This window comes from Oryzias melastigma, linkage group LG23 (genome assembly GCF_002922805.2).
Source record: "Oryzias melastigma strain HK-1 linkage group LG23, ASM292280v2, whole genome shotgun sequence".
Classification (NCBI taxonomy): domain Eukaryota; kingdom Metazoa; phylum Chordata; class Actinopteri; order Beloniformes; family Adrianichthyidae; genus Oryzias; species Oryzias melastigma.
This window is the reverse complement of record NC_050534.1, coordinates 17,349,333-17,368,871: the sequence shown is the minus strand read 5'-3', so window position 1 is coordinate 17,368,871 and position 19,539 is coordinate 17,349,333. Positions and strand designations below refer to the sequence as shown.

General features: G+C 40.0%; 2 protein-coding genes across 2 annotated transcripts in view; one reads left to right on the top strand and one right to left on the bottom strand.

Annotated features, from left to right (window-relative positions):
• The first annotated feature begins 1,637 nt into the window (after window positions 1-1,637).
• On the top strand, window positions 1,638-17,451 carry zmp:0000000711 (tubby-related protein 3). The gene is made up of 12 exons (XM_024288833.2): window positions 1,638-2,002; window positions 5,485-5,526; window positions 8,110-8,161; window positions 10,817-10,979; window positions 11,348-11,557; window positions 13,200-13,333; window positions 13,409-13,600; window positions 13,678-13,790; window positions 13,966-14,083; window positions 14,159-14,257; window positions 14,743-14,914; window positions 16,447-17,451. Exons 1-12 carry the CDS (start codon window positions 1,947-1,949, stop codon window positions 16,578-16,580), a joined length of 1,485 nt encoding a protein of 494 aa, XP_024144601.1. The 5' UTR covers window positions 1,638-1,946; the 3' UTR covers window positions 16,581-17,451.
• Window positions 17,452-17,535: 84 nt separating this feature from the next.
• The window catches only part of LOC112156606 (tripartite motif-containing protein 35), a 4,510-nt gene continuing 2,506 nt past the window's right edge, over window positions 17,536-19,539 (bottom strand). The window contains exons 6-7 of the mRNA XM_024288842.2: window positions 18,460-18,578; window positions 17,536-18,389 (exon numbers count right to left, since the gene is read on the bottom strand). Coding sequence (XP_024144610.1) covers window positions 17,845-18,389; window positions 18,460-18,578 — 664 coding nt within the window. The 3' untranslated portion in view covers window positions 17,536-17,844. The remainder of the gene's footprint in view (window positions 18,390-18,459; window positions 18,579-19,539) is intronic.

Below are 19,539 nucleotides of genomic sequence, written 5' to 3'. Positions count from 1 at the left end.
TCTGTGTCGGTATTTCTTACTTATTGTAATAGTTTTGTGTGTAATAGTTTTATGATCAGACTTCTCGTTATTGATTTTGCAGCAGTGATAAATTCATTCCTACCCTGAACTAAAGTGTTTAGAGATTCAGAAGTGGTTTGTCTGCGTCTCCTGTGAGAACCAATATTATGATCAACCTTCTAGCTTATTTCCATCGCTTGCCTTCAGCTCAGTAATTACTCCCTCCGGTAAATGATTCATTCACAGACTTCTGCTTTAGTTACTGCTGTTTCTGGGATTCCCAACACAACTTGTTTTTAGTCTCTCAAATCAATAATCAAAAACACACAACCAAAAAAAAAAAAACATTTGTTTTTAATCAATCAATCAATATACTTTATTAATATACTTCATTAATCACCTGGGGGGAAATTCATTCCTGACATTTTATCAGGGTATTTTTTTGAGTAACTGTCTTTTAAACTGATCGAAAGTTAGCCAAATGTGCCACAAAAAAGCAACCAATCACAGACATCAGCCTTCATGTCCATGTCTGTGATTGGCTGGATGTTGTGGTACATTTGTAACGCGGTTCCCTGCTCTGTTTTGAGTGTAGAATGTGAAAATTGTTTTTATTGCATGTAGTTTTAAGTTTCAAGTGCAAAATTATTTTTTTGAGCACACAAAATTTTGAAAGTTTCATGTTTCACTTGGAAACATGGCACAAAAATCCCTCCATTAGGGGGCGTTAGCATTAGCTGTCCTATGGTAAATCCCATTATACGTTAGCATCAAGCTAGCAGATTTTAACATTTAGCGTTAGATTGATCTCTACTTTTATTGATCAACTATTCATCTATTAAGCTTAGATCAATTCAGATTTGTTAATCAATTTTATCAACCCAGCTCTACCCTCCATAGTGTTCAATTCCAGAGATTTTTTTTCAGATCCACTTAAATTAAAATTGTGTTTTTTTAACGTGTTCTTACTGCATTTTTCTGAAGATGGAAGACATATGTAAAGAAAATTAAGCTCTAAGATGCATTTCTGATTAAAATCATTGTTAATCAGGAGTAGAAGATAAAATACAGTTTGAAAAATAACGTATTTGTGATGTAGAGAATACGCTACACTGGCGAGCCTCCGTTCTATTCATCCAGTTACAGACAAATAGACGTCTTCGTTTTCCTCAACTGAGCTGGCTGAAAACTGTACAGCTGGATACCTCGCCATTTTTGTGGCACCAGTAATGTTAAGTTGAGGGTGTGAGGGGCTGTAAGCTGGTGGGAGAAAAGAAAATGTCCTAGAGGACGACAGCTTTTTAGATTTTGGCTAAAAACAGCATAATCATATTACTAGAAACACTTTTAAAGATGATCAGAGTGAGTTTTTACACATATTCCTGTGTGACACGTAAAACAGGCTGCAGACATCTGCTCTGATGCTCTCATGAGTCAGAGGAAATTGATGGCACAATCTCCCATAAACTTACTGGAAGTTTGTACTTTGGCAAAACAATGAAAACCGAAATGAAAGCAGTTTTTGCAACCGATATTTTTAGAAGCGATTGCGACCTAACGGGAAGGGCTTGACTTGATAACGGAAAGTACAGACAGACGACAGCGCATCACTGACATTTGCAGAGCGCTCGGCGGTTCTGCTCCTCTGTCGCCGCCTGATCCTTGCAGCACGCTGACATTTAATGCTGTCACTTTCATACCAATCCCTCGCTTGGATCCTTTGTCGTACCTGAAGTGTGAAGTCATGGTAACAGCGCAAGCTGCACAACCTCAGCCTTCCTCGGTATCCGTCACTCCCATGGGTGGGGCGAAGTCTAGCTCCTGTGTCTCAGTGACATAAAGCTGCAGGATCTGTAGGATCACACGCTGAAGAGCTCTGGGGTTAGACGTTCAGTTTGAAGGGTTTTTGTGAGACTTGATGGACTAGCAGCTCTGCAGTTGCATCCATGGACTTTGTGAAGACTGAAGGTTCCCAGCCTGCATACAGCCGCTGGTCATACAGGTACTCACTATCCTTAAAGTGCTTTAAGAGTTTCCTTTGTTTTCTCCTAATTTAGCTAATACTTTGAGTGGATTTCTGTTTCTGACAGTCTTTGGCTGGACAGTCTGACCTGCTGACCTGTAGGAGTGGCAGACGTACAGTCAGGCTGTACTTGTTGCTCATGTTTCCACCAGCAGGTCGTTACTTATTCAGAGCATCAAGCTTCAACCGTGTTTCTTGTAACTAGAGTTGATTGTTTGTGAGTGAGTGATTTGGTTGCTTCAGTGCCAAACAACAATGATTCAAATGTCTCCTTAATAAAATTAATAGTTTTTTTCGATGATAGTTTTAATATTTTCCCAACCATGAATGGAATCGATATCCTGTTTCCTAAGTAGCTTTTGCTTCTATGGAAACAGATGAAATATCAGGCTGAAAGTAAAACAAATACATCTACAGAAATGTTCCTCTGAGGAAAATAGTGTTTTTAGAATGTTCTTGTAGCAAACAATGGAGCTCAAAATTGCATTTCTGAGTATGTTTTATTCAAGTCGTCGTGAATCCGGAACAAATTACAAAAAATACAGTTTGATAACGTTGCTTATTTGTGACTTAGTAAATACACCGGGCGGGCCACAAGCTCCCTGCTCCTCTTCATTCTGATGCATAGACTTGTAGACAGATCGTCTTGGTTTTTCTCATCCAAGCGGCATCTCGCTGAAAACTGTACGGCTGGATTGCTCCAATATTGGTCGGCATTTTTGTTGCACTGCTAATGTTTGGTTAGGGGTTAAAGCTAGCGTGTAAACAGAGAGCCTGATGGGAAGGGGGGCGGGGTTCGGAACAATCCCACCAACAATTTAAGGCTCGTTTCCACTGAGCAGTACGATCCAGTTAATTCTGGCGAGCGTTTCCACTAAGTTAGGCTTCGCTCCCGTTGAGTGGTTCGTTTTCATGGCGTGTCATTGTAGTGCGACGGCAAGAAAAGAAACAACGGAGGTCATCCAGCAGCTCGTCTTTTTCTTGCATAATGTAATAATGTCTACTGTTGTTTGAAAGAAGATGGCAGCTAAGAAGAATACCGCCAGTTCCTACTTCTAGTACAACCTAGCCACATTTAAGTGTGTTATGAAATAAAATATAAATTGTTTCAATTTGGCATAAAATTATACACTTTTTTCATTTTATTGTTTTTTCAAAGTGGTTATAACTTTAACTTTTTTTAATCTATTTTGTATATTTATTTTATGAATGAAAGCCTGTGAGACTAAAGCCAAAGGAACGATGTGAGGAGTGAGGACGCTCTGAGTCTTTGTGATGTTGAGACTCTGTTAGCACACATGAATCCTCTGAGGGACCTTCGCTGAACTTTCCAGGCCCTCGGAGGGAGTTGGCTCAGGTTTTGTTGTGCTTGTCCATAGACACAATTACTCCTCCGGGGGCTAAATATGGAAACCATCGCTGTAAGTGCGGCTCAGCGTTGCCAGACAGAAGACTAAACCAGAGTTTTCCATTTTATTTGGTCTTCAGTTCCAGTTGGGTCGACAGCCCGGCTGAGTCAGATTTGTTGGCTGTGTTGCTTCCACATCAGTGTGTTCCACCAATCTGCTTCTGAACAGAGATCAGAGCTTCACGATAACCACCGCAAAACCTTCACCGTCATGGATTAAGACTTCTGCATGACAAGCAGATTTACAAGCTCCAATTATTTCCTATCAGTTTGAAGTTCTTTTCTTTTAGGTTTCAGTTTTTTCCGTGGTTCCCTGAAGCAGAGGCTGTGCCATTGTTGAGGCTGCAGAACTCATTGTCTTGTTGGTAATGACTTGTTTTTGCATCTTAACAAGATCTTTTGTTGTTGTTCTGAGGTCCTTTCAGGGTCCATCGGCGCCAAAAGGCTTTTCATTTGTAAGACTTTCAGGCCTTGCTACTCAGCACGCCCATGACTGTGTGCTCCTGTTCTAGCCCTTGTTCTAACGTTGGGAGTGGGGTCATCTGGACTCCACAAGACAGCGCGCTGAACTTTTTCAATGATTTTGATCTTCACTGGTGTCCATGACAGACATGAAATCCTGTCCATCTCTGTCTGCCTTTGTCTCAAGAGGGATGACACAACAATGTAAGGGCGGGGTCATCTGGACCCCACAATATAGCACAAGGACTAGGGGATTTGTCGCTACCCAATCTGTAACGGCTAACCAATCTCGGAACAACAAATGCACAAAAAATATACTGAAGTAATTCTAAATCAAATTGTTTAACTGTCACAAAGTTGGCCACAAAGAGGAAGTGACTTGGTATTAAAGCATGCGTGAACAAATCAGGTGGTTGTTACAGATTGGGTAGCGACTGGATTAACATTAGAAGGCACTTTTAAGGAAAGGAGCTAAAGTTTATTGACCTCTTAAGCCTCGTTTCCAATGAGCAGTTCAGGACGGGCCGGTTAATTCTAGCGAGCATTTCCAATCTGTTACGACTGAGCGTACCACTGAGCGGTTTGTTTTCACGGTGTGTGCGTAGTGTAGACCACTAGCGTATCATTACGTCATTGAAGTGCGACAACCAGCTGCTGGAGGTCATCCAGCAGCTGGTTTTTTTAATCGCTTTACATTAATTTAATGCTGTTTGATAGAAGATTGTAAAACCCAATGGAAATGTTAGCTTAGCGCTTTATTGGCGTTTCTGCCATTCATTGGGTGGCTACAGTGGCTCTGCCCCAACCGTTCTGTTCCACTTTTCAATGGGTCTACAAACAATGGGGATATGGTTCAGTACTGTTTAATGGGTCCATTTTACAATGGAAACGTAGAAAAGTCGATTTCCCTTTGATTCCTCCTTGAGATGTTTCTGTAGGGCCTGAACGTCGATCTGTGAGCACATCAGAGGTGAAAACCTCTTCACAATGACCCCAGAGAAGAGAACGTCTTAACTAAAACCTAAAAAAAGCTGAGTTATTGTCATTTGCATCCCTAAGAGATCTTTTAAACTGAGAGCTCAGTGAAGTTTGCGGTCAAAATGAGCGAAGACATCACTTCCAAAGTGAATTTGTTTTCTTTAAAAGTGATTATTCAGGTTTTGGAGACACTGTTTCTCATCTGAGGATGACGTTCTGGACTGGGCAAAATGGGTCTGAAGGGTTTTAATCGTCACTGGCGAAGAGCATTGTTGACTGAGCTGCGGTTACCATGGTTACATCAGGATGGCAGCGTGTCCTCGTCTCGACACCTAAGCTGTGACAAACTAATGAAAGATTGATCGCTCAGGACTTCGCTGTGGCTCCTCCACTTTCATCTGCACGCTCACGTGTGCTGCTAAAGCTTTTTTTTGTCCAGAAAAGTATTTATTCTGCTCTACAAGAACTTTTGAAATACGTCAGCCGTTCTTTTGGATAAACAATATTAATATGACGATCACCTGCTGTGAAATTCTTGTCATCCTCCTGAACCAGTTTTTCCTTTTTCTTTCTCTCCCATCTTTCATGTTCGGTCGATCCTTCACTTCTGAAGACCCTCCAGCTCCAGCAGCTTTTTATCCAACTCATCATCAAGGTACACAACAGCACACACCACAACTGTGCACTCAAACCGTGTTTAACAACAGTGAAACATACATCCTGGAGGTTATAAAAAGGAGTTTAAGGTGAAGTCTGGTGTGGTTTTGATTACTGGTGATTATAAATTCAGGAAAGGACCACAAACTTGCTGAATAAATGATGTTGTCTTACATAAAAGGTGACACACACCAGCTTTTAGGGACACTTTACTTTTATTTTGTCATTGCCTGTGGAGTCAGAATTCTGAAGAAAAACTGTGAATCGAGCTGGCAAGATAAGCTTATTTTTGACATAAATTTCCTCCGAGTTCTCAGTGATGAGTCAGAGATTTTTTAATTAATGTGTGTGTTTACATGGATTATAAAGTCACAAACGCTCTTACTTTTCAACTTTTTCCCTAAAATTACCTTTCTCTTTTGGTTTGCAAACATCATTTGTATTAATCCTGGATTTAGACCAAATTTTAAACTCCCCTAAGTACGGCAGAGTATTTGGGCCATCAAACAAACAAACATCTTTTTCAAAAGTACGACTTTAAAGTTGTAAATTTATGAGAAAATAAGTTGGAACATTGAAAATTTAAGGATAATGTCATATATTTATGATTTTAAAAGTCATAGTCAAAGTAAGATTTTACGAGTTTTTTTTTCTTATCAATGTTCTTACTATTTAGTCATAAATTTAAAACTTAAAATTTCGTAATTTAACAGTTATAACTTATTTTCTCTTAAATCTACAACTTTAAAGTCGTAAATTTACAACTTTAAATCTCATAATTTAACAGTTATGACTAGTTTTATCGTAAATGTACAACTTTAAAGTCGTACATTTACAAGAAAATAAGTTGTCTATTTATGAATTTCAAATTCATGGGCTAATTTTATTGCTTTTTCTCATAAATATGCGTGTTTTAGTCCTAAACTTATTTATTTAAAAGTCGTAAATTTACAAGAAAAAAAGTCATAAATTTACAAGATTTAAAGTTGTAAATTTACAACTTTAAATCTCGAAATTTAGCAGTTCGACTTATTTTCTCGTGAATTTATGAGTTTTAAAGTAGTGAAATTATGACTTCAAAAGTTGCAAATTTATGAGAAAAGAGTCACAATTTACGAGATTTAAAGTTCTAAATTCATGACGTTTGTAATTTAACAGTGGCGACTTATTTTCTCGTAAATTTACGACTTTAAATCTCGAAGTGTTCCTTTTTTTTGGTGGCCCTCAGACTGCGTTGAACCTAAGAACCAGGTTCTTTGATGTACTTTGATGTCTGAGGTGAGAGTGTTTGGTTCACAAACATGCTTTTTCCTAAAACCATCTGCACAGTGGCTCTGATAACCTCCACCCTCCTCTACTCTCCTGTTCTGTCTCCAGCCGATGCTCTCAGGTGCTTTCAAATGTCTTCGTTGATGACTCCACTTTTCCTCTGCAAAAGGGGAGGGTCGATGTGAGATAAAAAGAGCAGATCGCGACTTTTCTGGGAGAAGAAGATGAAAGAACGACAGAAAGCATTACGCTTCATCTTGCTGAGATCATTAGATACTCTGGTTCACTAAAGGAGTTTTTTTTTCTGTTTTTATTCATCTTTTACTTGATGAAATCCTTTTGATTCTGAACAGAATTATAAACATAATGAAAACTTTAGGCCTTAGTGCCGTTGTATGACCCACAGGTGCTACCTGACCTTTCTGCTACATGCCCCTCCCCTTCTGCCCCTGCCAACCCTCAAAGTTGCATGAGACAAATTCATGACTTTCTGTTGGTTTTTTCTCCATAGCAACCATTTTACGTCTTGGTCACATGAGGGTGACGAACAATTTTTTGTCATTTTTATAAGAATCGATAAAAGTACGTTTTTAAGTTTCCTTGGCAACAAAGTTTTTTTGTTAGCCACGCCCACATTCCTGATATGTTCATATTGTGTGTTTTATTGTTTTGTTCAGCTCGAGCCCAGGATTCAGGTTTTACATTTCCACAATATTTTGGTTAAAAAAATGAGCAACAGGGGAACGCCATTTTTGTGAGCTCGCCACAATAATACGAAGTACCAAAAGCCAAACGCAAAAAAATGAGCTTCTGGATGAACTCTATCCACTACTAGGTGGATAGAGGTCGCCATGATGGTCCAACTTGGAGTGGAAACTCTCACCTGAATTTCCTGGTTCATTCTAAACCGGACCGGACCGCTCAGTGGAATCGAGGCTAATAACGATAACCTTTGTTGGATGATGAGTCTGTGTCTGAATCCAGCACTCTCAGTGAGGTTCTGTCTCAGCAGAGCAGCAGAGCTGATGTTTTTCCAACATCCAAAGACAAATGACTCTTTCCTGGATGCAGTCGCGACAGTCGTAGCGTCTGCTGTCACCGTGCGCTCTCCTCGCCGTAGCCAAGCAACATCAGCTCATCCCCGTCAGGTCGATCCAAATGTGAAGAGCCTGGTTTCAGATCAAGCACTTGTGATTCACAGGCTAGAGCTTATTAAAGCTGTTCAGATTTTGCTCCCTAATTGATCCAGCTTCATGAAGGCCTCCATTTGCTCGACAGAGGGACTCACGCTTGTCGTCTCTTTGCTCCGCAGTGGCATTGAGGACGACAGCAGCAGCCTCATGAAGCAGAAGCTGGAGAAACAGGTGAGGAAAGGATTCCAGCCGCTGACTGAAGGCTGGGAGGAGCCCGGGGTTAGATGAGGATGTGGAGTGAGGCGCCTCCTGCGCTTGCTTCATGCTGGCAGCACATTGTGGAGAGTCTCCTCTACTTATGTAACCGAGAGGAGCAAACACACATGCGGTAACATTATGAACCCACACACACACGATGGTGGTAGTTGGCTGAGGGGAGCAGACCTTGCTGGTTGAGTGCTGGATTGGAGCTCTTCTGAGGTGTTTGCACAGAATTTTCCTTTTTAGAAGAACCGAGCTGATTTTCAGCACCACAATGGAGCGGGTCTGTAACTTCCACTTTCTTCTTTTTCTCATAAATGTCCCAGTAATGTTTCCATTTTAATTATGCGTTTGTGAGTCTTTTTCCCTGAAACGTCTTTTCCTTTCATGGATTTATTTCACAAATACTCTTGTTTGTATGTCAGGAAAAGTTCAAATAATTCAATTCAATGCACTTTTTTTGGGGAGTTCCTTCTGTTTTACTCAGGAAGGAGTGTGAACGCCTCATTGAGGTCACATCCTGTACTCTAAATATCAAATCTCAACAAGCAAGGTTTACAATGTAACGTCTTAAAATAACTCACTGCAAAAGAAAACATAACTCAGTCTTCATTTTCAGAAAATATGTCTCTTCAGTGTAATTCTGTAACTGAAATAGCCTCCTGCTGGAATGTCGTCCGCGTTAGCTTAATGACCGATCGCTTCTGAAAAGATTTGTTTGTCCGATAATTAAGGGAGAAGCCACGGCGGTCCCTTCCACCTCAGCGAGCGGTTTGCAGGAGTTGTTGTTGTGCACCGGCCGCACTAATTAATGTGCTTGCATAATGCATCTTCAGTGCCGACAGCACAGTGAATTGGACCGGAACAACTCCATCGGCATCTACTATCAGACAAACTTTAGAGAAAGTTCTCCGAAGTCGACCGACCAAAACTTCCAGCGTTTCTAAGAATTCCTGATGCTTTTCTTTTATTTGTGAGCAGATTATTTTACACGGTAGCCTAAAAACTTGAAAAGAACCCTAATCTTAACAAGAACATCAGTAGAAAGTAGTTAAATCAGTTGGTTATGCAGCGTCATTTTTACTTCACAAGAAATCTTAAAGTAGGAAATTAAAACCTAGAAACAGAGTTCCACACACCAGAAACACAAGTTAAACAACTGTTAGATAGAAATACTTAAAATGAATCATTAACAGTTTTTTTTTTGTTACTTTTATGAAATTTGTCTGAGCTTTTATGTGTTACTAGTAAGTAGAAACTGTGGCCACCCTCGCCGCCCACTTTTGACGCGCCCTCAGGTGAAAAACTGATTTGAAAAATTCACCTTTTTTTCAAAATGGCAGCTCTTCTGTTGGTTTTATCTCCATAGCAACTATTTAAGTTTTTGGTCGTTCGGGGGTGACGAGCAGCTCTACGTCATTTTTATAAGAATGGGTAAAAATAAATGTTTTAAATTCCTTGGCAACGGAGGATTTTGTTAACCAAATTTCTAATTTAGCATGTAGCTAATATTTTAGCTTTATTATAGCTGTTTAGGCTAAATGAAACATTTTTTCCCAGATTTTTAAGCTGATTTGGAGTTTTACACTATATTTTAGCTTTTTGCTTGTGTTTTTTTATATTAGACTTTCTTTTAGTTTTTAGGCTAATTTGGCATTCAGATAATATTTTTGTTTAATTCTAGCTATTTGAGCTAAATTACATTTTTTCCCCCAGATTTTTAGGTTGATTTGGAGTTTAACACATTTTAGCTTTATGCTAGCTGTTTTTGCTATAATAGACTTTCTTTCAGTTTTAAGGTTAACTCAGCATTTAGCTAATACTTTAGCTTTATGCTAACTGTTTAGGATAAGTTAAACATTTTAACTTATATTTTAGCTTTACGCTAGTGTTTTTGCTAAATTAGTCCTTTTTCCATCTTAAGTCTAATTTTGAATTTCAGCTAATATTGTAGCTTTATGATTGCTGTTTAGGCTAAATTAGACATTTTTTCCTGATTTTTTTAGGCTGATTTGGAGGTTAACATATTTTTGCTATTGTTTTTGCTATTTTAGACTTTCTTTCCATTTTTAGGTTAATTTTGGGTTTAATTAATATTTTAGCTTTGTGCTAGCTGCTAAGGTTAAATTGGGCATTTTTTTCAGATTGTTTGGCTGATTTGGAGTTTAGCTAATAATTTAGCTTTTAAGCTAGCGGCTTTGGCTAAAACAGACATTTTCCTTGTTTCTTAGGCTAATTTGGCATTTAGCTAATATTTTAGCTAGCTATTGACCTTAGTGTTTTTAGCTATCAGTTTTAGCATGTTCAACTATCAGCTTTACCATCTTCAGCAACCAGATTCAGCTTACAGCATTCAATTCACACTTGGATTATTGCTGGTAATGTTATATATCTTTTTTTTGACCCCATAAGAGATTTTTGCTCCATTTTTTTTAAGGCTTCTTCTGCTGTGTTGTCATCAGATAAGCAAAACCTACTAAAATGTCTAAAAACAAAGTTTCCATTTTTTGCTAGTATCAAATACTTTGCGTGTGTTCTTTAACCTCCGTCTTCTCCTCCCCTCCACCACCATTTGTGTTTCCAGACCAGGGTTTGGGTTCAGGTTTTTGTTTTCTGTGACTGCAGAAGTTGCTGGCGGAACAGAGGCAGCGTAAGAAACGCCAAGAACCTCTGATGGTCCAGCCGAACACGGAGGCCCGGCCCCGCCTCTCCAGGACCCGGCGCCCCGAGGAACAGGCCCCCCTGGTGGAGTCTCAGACCAGCTCCACAAACGAAGTCATCATGGACGGTACGGATCTTTGACCCACATTACTAAAGGAAACTGTTTCTTTTAGATAGAAAAAAAATGCAAGAAACGTTTTTCTGTTGCAGATTTTTCTGCTAACCTGGTTTATTTTGTGATGTTTATTTTGGGAAATTAAATAAAGAGATAAACGCCTTGATGTAGCTAAAGAAACATTGAGATGTGGGAGCTCCTCTGTGGAGGACAGGAACTGAACTTTAGCTACAGAAAGACAAAAAAGAGCAGTAGGAGAATAAATTAAATAAATGAAAAAGGTGAAAAAGAAAGTTTCCCCTGAGGAGAACCTGAAAGCTCAAAAAAAGAGAAAATTCCTCAGTGAAAACTGAAGAAGACATTTCCGTTTCTTGTTGCAGGTATTGACGGTCCAGCTGCTTTCTTGAACTCAGAAGCTCCTGATCTGGGCATGAAAATTCAAATCCTGTCCGTGAGCCAGCCCCAGTCTCCCTCCTCCCAACCTCAGCCTCCACATCGGTCCCCCGTTTCCGAGGAGACGGAGAGAGACGGAGACACCGAGACGCTGCTGGAGCCCAAGATGGACATCCATGAAATGCTGCAGAAACAAGGTGAGACGTTGACCCCCACACATTATAGTGTGTACTGCTGTAGAACCGTTCAAAGCTCTGACTTTCTTCAACATTTATAATGTTTTGAATGTGGAGGGAGGATCACATCAGGAAGAGCTGCCTCAAACCCGGTTCAGAACCCTGTCCAGCTCAGAGAGTCACCACAGGTTTAAGGGAAGAAAAGGAAAAGCCTCATTAGTTCAATTTATTCAGTACAAAGAGAAGGAAGGATTTAATGTAATCCTGCTAAGATCTGATCTACTCAGACTTTTAAAGTTTCAATCGTCTGTCAAATACAGACGAGGAAACTTAATATTAAAAAGATTTTGGATAGAAATCATTCATCTGAGCTTTTTCTTATGCTATCAACCTTTTAAAAAAAGAGATGAGAAATTCTCATGAACCACACTAACGTCCTTGTGAAGTTATCCTTCAAAAACATGAAAAAACAACAAAACGTGAAAGTAGTGAGAGATGTAAAAAAAACACTGTAAAGCTTCGTTTTTGTAGTTTGTAAATAGTAAACCCTTTGTCACATGCACCTGAACGGGGGTCACACGGACACATGTTAAAGAATGTCATAAAAATTACAGTGTTAGAGTCCCCATTTGACAAATTATTTCATTTTAAAAAAATGTTTCCAGTAGTGTTTTAATTATGATTATGACGTTTTTAACCAAAATCCCACAACTTAAATGTCTTAAAAAGCCTTTTTTCACGTTGATCTGAAGCCTCTGTTTCCTAAATCTCCTCTGAGGGGGCGTGGCTTCTGGAGACGAGCTGTTGCCGGTTGTAGAGATTTTAAGAAAAAAGTCACAGTTGTAAAGCGACCAGATGATTTTTTTCTAAAAGTTGACATCGGTCAGTGGCCACACGGGAACATTTGGAGGTCGCTGGGTGGCAGTACGGTGACAGGCAGGTATGACGCCATTATGAAATCGGCTGACAGAGTGGTGACCACAGGCTGGCGGCAGCTCCAACTGGACGATGTGTAAATGTCTCTGGACGGCGTCCGCCAGCCGCCCGGTAAGTACATAAAAAGCTGGTCACTCTACACGCCTGTCTGCCACCGTCTACATTCGTGACTTTCGTGATTTTCAAAATGTTAGGCGGCTGTTATGTCTACAAAACCTGGAGCCAAAGGCAGGACAACCGTGAGTTCTAGGGTTGGTGGTTTATTGTGAAGAAGAAAGGGAAGTGTGGAGTCCTGAATGGTTGTCAAGAGGGTGATCTTTGATGAAAGAACAGAAGGTGTTAGAGATGGTCGGTGAGGAGAGGTAACAAGTCTTTAGGGGTTAGCTTTAAACTTTACTAGCTTTAGGTCGGGTTTTGTTCTCATTTTAGTGCCGATTTCACCAATGGGTTGATGTCCCTTAAAGGAAAAATGACTTGTAAATCCTACATGAATATTGGAAAACCAATATATCTTCAAACACTACATGAATGCAGAATATTTGTAGTCCGCCATATGTGGGGAGACATCTGAACTACAAGGAAAACATTAGTAAGGTTAATGAAAATCATTTATTCTAGGGTAAACTACGACCCGGGGGGAACATGAAGTGTTCACAGCCTGAATCCATCCATAAGGACATCTGCGACTAATAGTTTGGGTGTTTTATCGCTCTCCTTCCCGTTCCAGGTCTGTGTGGAAGTATGAACTTTGATGAAGCCAGCGAGCACGAGGAGGACACGGAGGAGGAGCGAACACGCTCCCTGTCCCCACAGACAGACGCCACCAGGCCTGCTTCAGCTGCGAGTAGCAAAGACGTCCCGGTGAGTTCTGCAGGACAGAAGAAGTCACCTCCAAAAATCCAAACTGGTATAAAACGAGTTTGTTTTTGTTTTCAGGAGGTGGCTGTCCCCGGGTCGCCCACAGCAGACCTCCTACTTTCAGAAATGTCAAATCTTGAGGAGTTTGTTCTGAGCCCGGCGCCTCGCGGCGTCACCATCAAATGTCGAATCTCCCGCGACAAGAAGGGGATGGACCGCGGCCTCTACCCGACCTACTTCATGCACATGGAGAAGGAGGACGGCAAGAAGGTGGGCGGAGCCTGAGAAACACTGCAAAGACAAAAAGCAAAAGGCTTTTAATTTGTAAATTAATGTCTTCCTTTCAGGTCTTTCTTTTAGCCGGACGAAAGAGAAAAAAAAGCAAAACCTCCAACTACCTGATTTCAGTCGACGCTACTGATCTGTCGCGAGAAGGAGACAGCTTCATCGGTAAACTAAGGTAGATAAAAATCCTACCAGAACACACCAGATAATGATATTTGTTTGCAAAATTTTAATCAAAATCTGCCTATTTTTACTGAAAAAACACTGGAAATTACTACTTTTTGTTACCATTTATTAGGCTCCTCCCCCTCCTTCTCATCACAACAACATTGAATGTTTTTTCGCTTCAGGTCCAACCTCATGGGCACCAAATTCACGGTGTACGACAGCGGCTCCAACCCCTGCAAGAGCGTGGGGGCGCTGCTGGAGGACAGCCCCGCCCGCCAGGAGCTAGCGGCCGTCTGCTACGTGAGCTAACGGGGCGTGGTCCACCTTCCACCGCCTGCCAAACCCGACTTGTCAAAACTCTTCCTCTCTCCGCAGGAAACCAACGTGCTGGGCTTCAAAGGGCCGCGGAAGATGACGGTCATCATCCCGGGCATGAACATGAACTTCGAGAGACTTCCTGTTCGACCTCAGAACGTGAGTGGGGGAGGGGAGCAGGTGTGTCGGGAATCCCCAGACTAAAGCTGCGTTCACACCGGACGTGGTTTGTGCGTCAGGGGCGTCTAGATTTAATGTAAAGTCAATGGACAGATGAACAAAGGTTCTGCTGTGCGATTTGGGCGGCACAAGAATACGAAAATCTGAACTTTGGCAAAGAAGACGTTTTACTTCAACCAATCAGGAACACGATCAGTGGAGTCCAAAATCAATATGGAGGAGAATCTGATGGTTCTACTCCTTTTATTTTCTTTTTCCAACAATAAAATTGTCCAATTTGATTCTTATTTTTATCTTTTCCCTCCTTGGACTAATGCGGGACGGCAAGTCGTCAGACTGGGTCACAGAGAGTTAGAAGTACCGCTGAAAGCGGCCGTCAGGCAGAACCATGTAGTATATGGTAAACCTCACCGTACCAGGAACATTTCTGAACGATCCATTGAGACAGAACGCTTGTGTGACAGGACCAGGAGAGCCTCCTGAACAGGTGGCAGAATCACTCCATGGAAAACCTCATCGAGCTGCACAACAAGGCGCCCGTGTGGAACGACGACACCCAGTCCTACGTGCTGAACTTCCACGGGCGCGTCACGCAGGCGTCGGTGAAAAACTTCCAGATCGTCCACGACAACGACCGTGAGTAACTTTCACAGCGTTCCCTCGTTTATGGCGGGAGATCCGCTCTAAAAATACACAGCGATTGATGGAATCCGTGAAGCAGGATTATAGATGTTTAACTCCACACTTTATACACTTTTCTCTTTCATTTAAACTCTCAAAAGCCTGATTTCCACTGGTCCACCTGTGGTACGTCTCCACTGAATTGACACAAATGAACAGTTATCAATTGGAATATCATCACCTCCGTCATGTCTGCAGCCATCGTCTGTCTCTCTGAAACTAAATCTTTACGCTGGAGTTCAAATTCATTTTCAAAACTGGATATATAGCATTACCTGAGATAATGCTAGTGTGAATGCTGTAAGTTGAATGGGGTTGCTGAAGATGCTAGTGCTAATAGCTGAATTTGCTAACATTGATAGCTGAAAATGCTGCAGCTGATAGCTAGCTAAAATATTAGCGGAATGCCAAATTAGCCTAAAAAGCTGAAAAAAATTCTCAATGGCCAAAACAGCTAGCATGTGGCTAAAATATTAGCTAAACTCCAAAATAGCCTAAAAAATGAGAAAAAAGCTAAATTAGCAAAAACAGCTTGTATGTAGCCGAAATATTAGCTAAATGCCAAATTAGCCTTAAAACTGGTAAAATGTCAAATTTGGCCAAAACACCTTGCATAAGGGTAAAATGTTAGCCAAACTCCAATTAGCCTAAAAAACTGAAAAAAACCTAAATTAGCCAAAACAGCTCACATGTGGTTAAAATATTAGCTAAACTCCAAATTAGCCTAAAGAAATGCTAAAAACGAAATTAGCAAAAACAGCTTGTACATGTGGCTACAATATTAGCTAAACTCCAATTAGCCTAAAATATATGAGCAAAAAGCTAAATTAGCAAAAACAGCTTTTATGTAGCTGAAATATTAGCTAAATGCCAAATTAGCCTTAAAACTGGTAAAATGTCTAATTTAGCCAAAGCACCTAGCATGTGGCTAAAATATTAACTAAACTCCAATTAGCCTAAAAACTGAAAAAAGCCTAAATTAGCCAAAACAGCTAGCATGTGGCTAAAATATTAGCTAAACTCAAAAATAGCCTAAAAAAATGATAAAAACTAAATTAGCAAAAACAGCTTGTATGTGGCTGAAATATTAGCTAAATGCCAAATTAGCCTAAATAACTGGTAAAATGTCTAATTTACCCATAAAGCTAAAATATTAGCTTAACTCCAAAAGCCTAAATTAGCCAAAATAGCTTGTTGCTAAAATAATAGAGCTATAGATGTCTAAAATAACGTGCGGAAGGAAAACAATAATGATAAATAAAGAAAAAGTGAATCACTATTAAACCAATAATGACACCGCCCCCTATAGGGGATCAGTGACGGACCAGTAGAAATCAGGCCAAAGTTCAAACCTTTGTTGAGAATGAGTCGAGGATTATTGAATAAAAACAAGAAATCGTGAAAGGTGAACTGCGAAACAGCGAGCAAACTCTGCATCCACATTCAACAACTGTAAGGTTTGACGTCTGCGACCGCTCTCCCTCCAGCCGACTACATCGTCATGCAGTTCGGACGCGTGGCCGAAGACATCTTCACCCTGGACTACAACTACCCCATGTGCGCGCTCCAAGCCTTCGCCATCGGCCTCTCCAGTTTCGACAGCAAGCTGGCGTGCGAGTGAATCCCGGGAGCGTTCGAGTCCCAGCCGCTCCTGTGTTTTATTTCATGCATCTTAAACTAGATTTTACTCCATTTCTGGTCTCGATTAAGTCATAATCCATAAACCGATTTGTATTATGTTCTGTGGCCTCTGGCGCCCTCTGCTGGCCAACATCTGTTGTTGTTTTTTTTTGTTTTTGTTTTTTTTTGCAGGAACAAAAAAAATCTCAAATTTTCATTTTTTTTATGTTAACAAAGTTTACATCAAACATGGCTGTACCATATAATCCTCACTTTCACTTCCAAATCTCAATGTAAAAGCTGTATTTTCCTTTTTGCTGTGAGTAACTGTTTTTATTTGAATGTGACTGTGAATTTTTAGTTGAACAAACAACATAAAAAAACATTTTCATTCCCAGACAATGCAGTAAATCTGATGGATTAGAACTTTTAAATGAATCTATCAGCTCTTTTAAAGGGACTTCCTTAAATATCTGCCGGGATTACACTCCCTCTTTATGCCTTATAAAGATTTTTCCTTTAAATCAAATTTTCTGACAAAATAAAGTGATTTCAGGGATATATTTGCAATGTAAAAATGTCTATTTTCCTACAGAAAAAGTCAGAAAAATCAGATTGAATTGGTAGAAAAATGTTAAAGAAATCATTAAACTTTACACAGATTCCATCATTTTATTCTCTAGTATAAAGCGTGCAATCAAGTTCTAAAGAAAGAAAGAAAGTTATTTATATATTTTTAAATGTCAGATTCTATTGAGGAGTTTTTCCACCGATCACACATGTTGTCATTTTGTATGTTCAGTGAAAAAAGAACTCCAAACATGTAACGTCTTAAAAACTCACAAATAAAGATGGAAAAAGTGAAATCTTGAGGATTTTTTTTTTCTTTTTTTGTGAATCAAATAAAAAAATCTGATCTCAAATATTGGTTTAAAATGAGTAATTTGACATCGAGAGACGTAAAGATTTAACTTTATTATTATTTTTAGAATCAAACGTGCATTTTTTTAACATTTAGTAGCATTTTTCAATAGATATCACCACATAAATCTTGAAAATAATTAAATATTTTCAAGAGTGACGTGCAAATTACTAAAAGAAATGTAATTTTCAAAAATATTTTTCAAAATAAGAGCACCACAATCAGCAAGCCACCAAGAAATGTTAGAAAATGTAGAAGAAAGTGCAAACGGTTCCTCCTTTAGAGTAAAAATTGAAGATTGCCACTTGTGCTACTTGATTTGAAAAGGTTTTCTTGACATTTTTTAGGAAAGATCGTGAAGTTTGAGGGAAACTTCCACAGGCTGGATGGTCAGCGGACTGTTGTGGCAGCCCACCCACAGGTACGGGAAGACCGTCTCGCTGAGGCTGTGCTTGAAGGTGTGGATGTGCGCGTTGGTGTGCGCGTCGTAGAACGACATCCTGCCCTTGTCGCAGTCCAGCTGCACTCGGATCCTCCGCGGGTTCGTCTTCAGCGCCAGCCGCGTCAGCGGCGACGTGCCCGCGAAGTACATTTTGTGGTAGAAGTACACGCACAGGTAGCCGTTGTTCAACACCGAGGCCACCTTCTCCTTCCTTTTGACGGACTCTTTGGCCACGCCCACCACCCACGCCGTGTTGCCGCCCACATCCACCTCCCAGGCGTGCCTGCCGCCGCTGAGGCCCTGCCGGCCCAGCACGGCGGTGTCGGGGTTGAAGCGCTCCGGATTGTCGGGAAGCTTCTGCTTCACGTCGCTGTCCTGGACGCTGGTGAGGTCATCGGACAGGACGAGCCAGGGCGCCGCCGTGTTGGGGTCCAGAGTGACGGGAGCTGCAGAGAAACAGCCGTGGTCACGCCCCCTCAGAGCCCCTCAGGAAGCTGCTAAACATGTGAAACTCACAGAATTTGATCAGCGTCTGCATCCTCTCCCACACCTGGAACGCCAGAGAACCGACATATTTAGCCACGTCTATGAGGGATCCTGGAGCCAGAACCGGATCTTCAACCGGCCGCTCAGCTCTGGAGGGTACAGCACCAAAAACAGAAACGTCACCAAAATGTAAACCTGAGGGAAATATGCTTATTTAAAGTAATTAAAACAAAAAATACAAAGATATTTAACATATTATTTAGATTTTTGGTCATAAATTGATTAAAATATTGACTTTTCATTTGTTTTTGTAAATTGTTGTGTTTTTTTTTTTCAAATTCAAAGCCTAAAACAGCACTTTAAAACATCCAATGAGTGTTCCTAAATCCCCAACATGCTATCAAAATAAAAGAAATGAGATAAATCTCTGTGCGCCGCTGACAAACCCTAAAATCAGCTGTATTACTTGTACTTGTACGAATCCATTTCAAAATATGAGTTTGGTTTGAAAATAAATTATTGGTAAATATTTGCGGAAGACACAGAGTTCACATGTGGGTCGATCCGATCAGTCTGGGTTTATTTTGAAAACTGCAGACAGGATGTGTCTGAGTGAAACCTTTAAAAACACTCGCAGAAGTCCAAAGGTTATGATAGAAGGGCCTCCATAAAAGGAGAAAAATAAACACATTCCAATGACGTAAAATTTTGAGACAAAAAGCAACATTTTTTAGAGACAAAAAAGGTTTAGAACTACAAAAAATGTGTGAGTATATTTTACGAGAAAAAAGTAAAATTATGGGAAAAGGTCAAAATTTTATGGTAAAGTTTTAAAATTCTTAAAATAAAATGTTTTATGAAAATAAATGTATAGAATTATGTGGAGAAAAAAAGGAAAACTTTTAAAAATAAAGTTGAATATATATATATATATTTTTAAATTGAGAGAAAAAAAGTCAGCATTTTATGATGATAAAATCATTAAAAAAATTATTTAAAAGAATTATGAGAATAAACTCGTAAAAATATGAGAAAAGATTGGTTAATATTAAAAAAATAAAATCACAGGGGAAAAAGTCTAAATTGTACATTAATGTAAAATTGTGAAAA

Excerpts from the sequence above, each read along its gene's own strand:
- zmp:0000000711 (XM_024288833.2), top strand. The coding sequence starts at position 1,947 with ATGGACTTTGTGAAGACTGAAGGTTCCCAGCCTGCATACAGCCGCTGG. Across the intron at positions 2,003-5,484 it reads TACAGCCGCTGGTCATACAG|ACCCTCCAGCTCCAGCAGCT; the intron begins GTACTCACTATC and ends TCACTTCTGAAG. Across the intron at positions 14,915-16,446 it reads GATCGTCCACGACAACGACC|CCGACTACATCGTCATGCAG; the intron begins GTGAGTAACTTT and ends CTCTCCCTCCAG.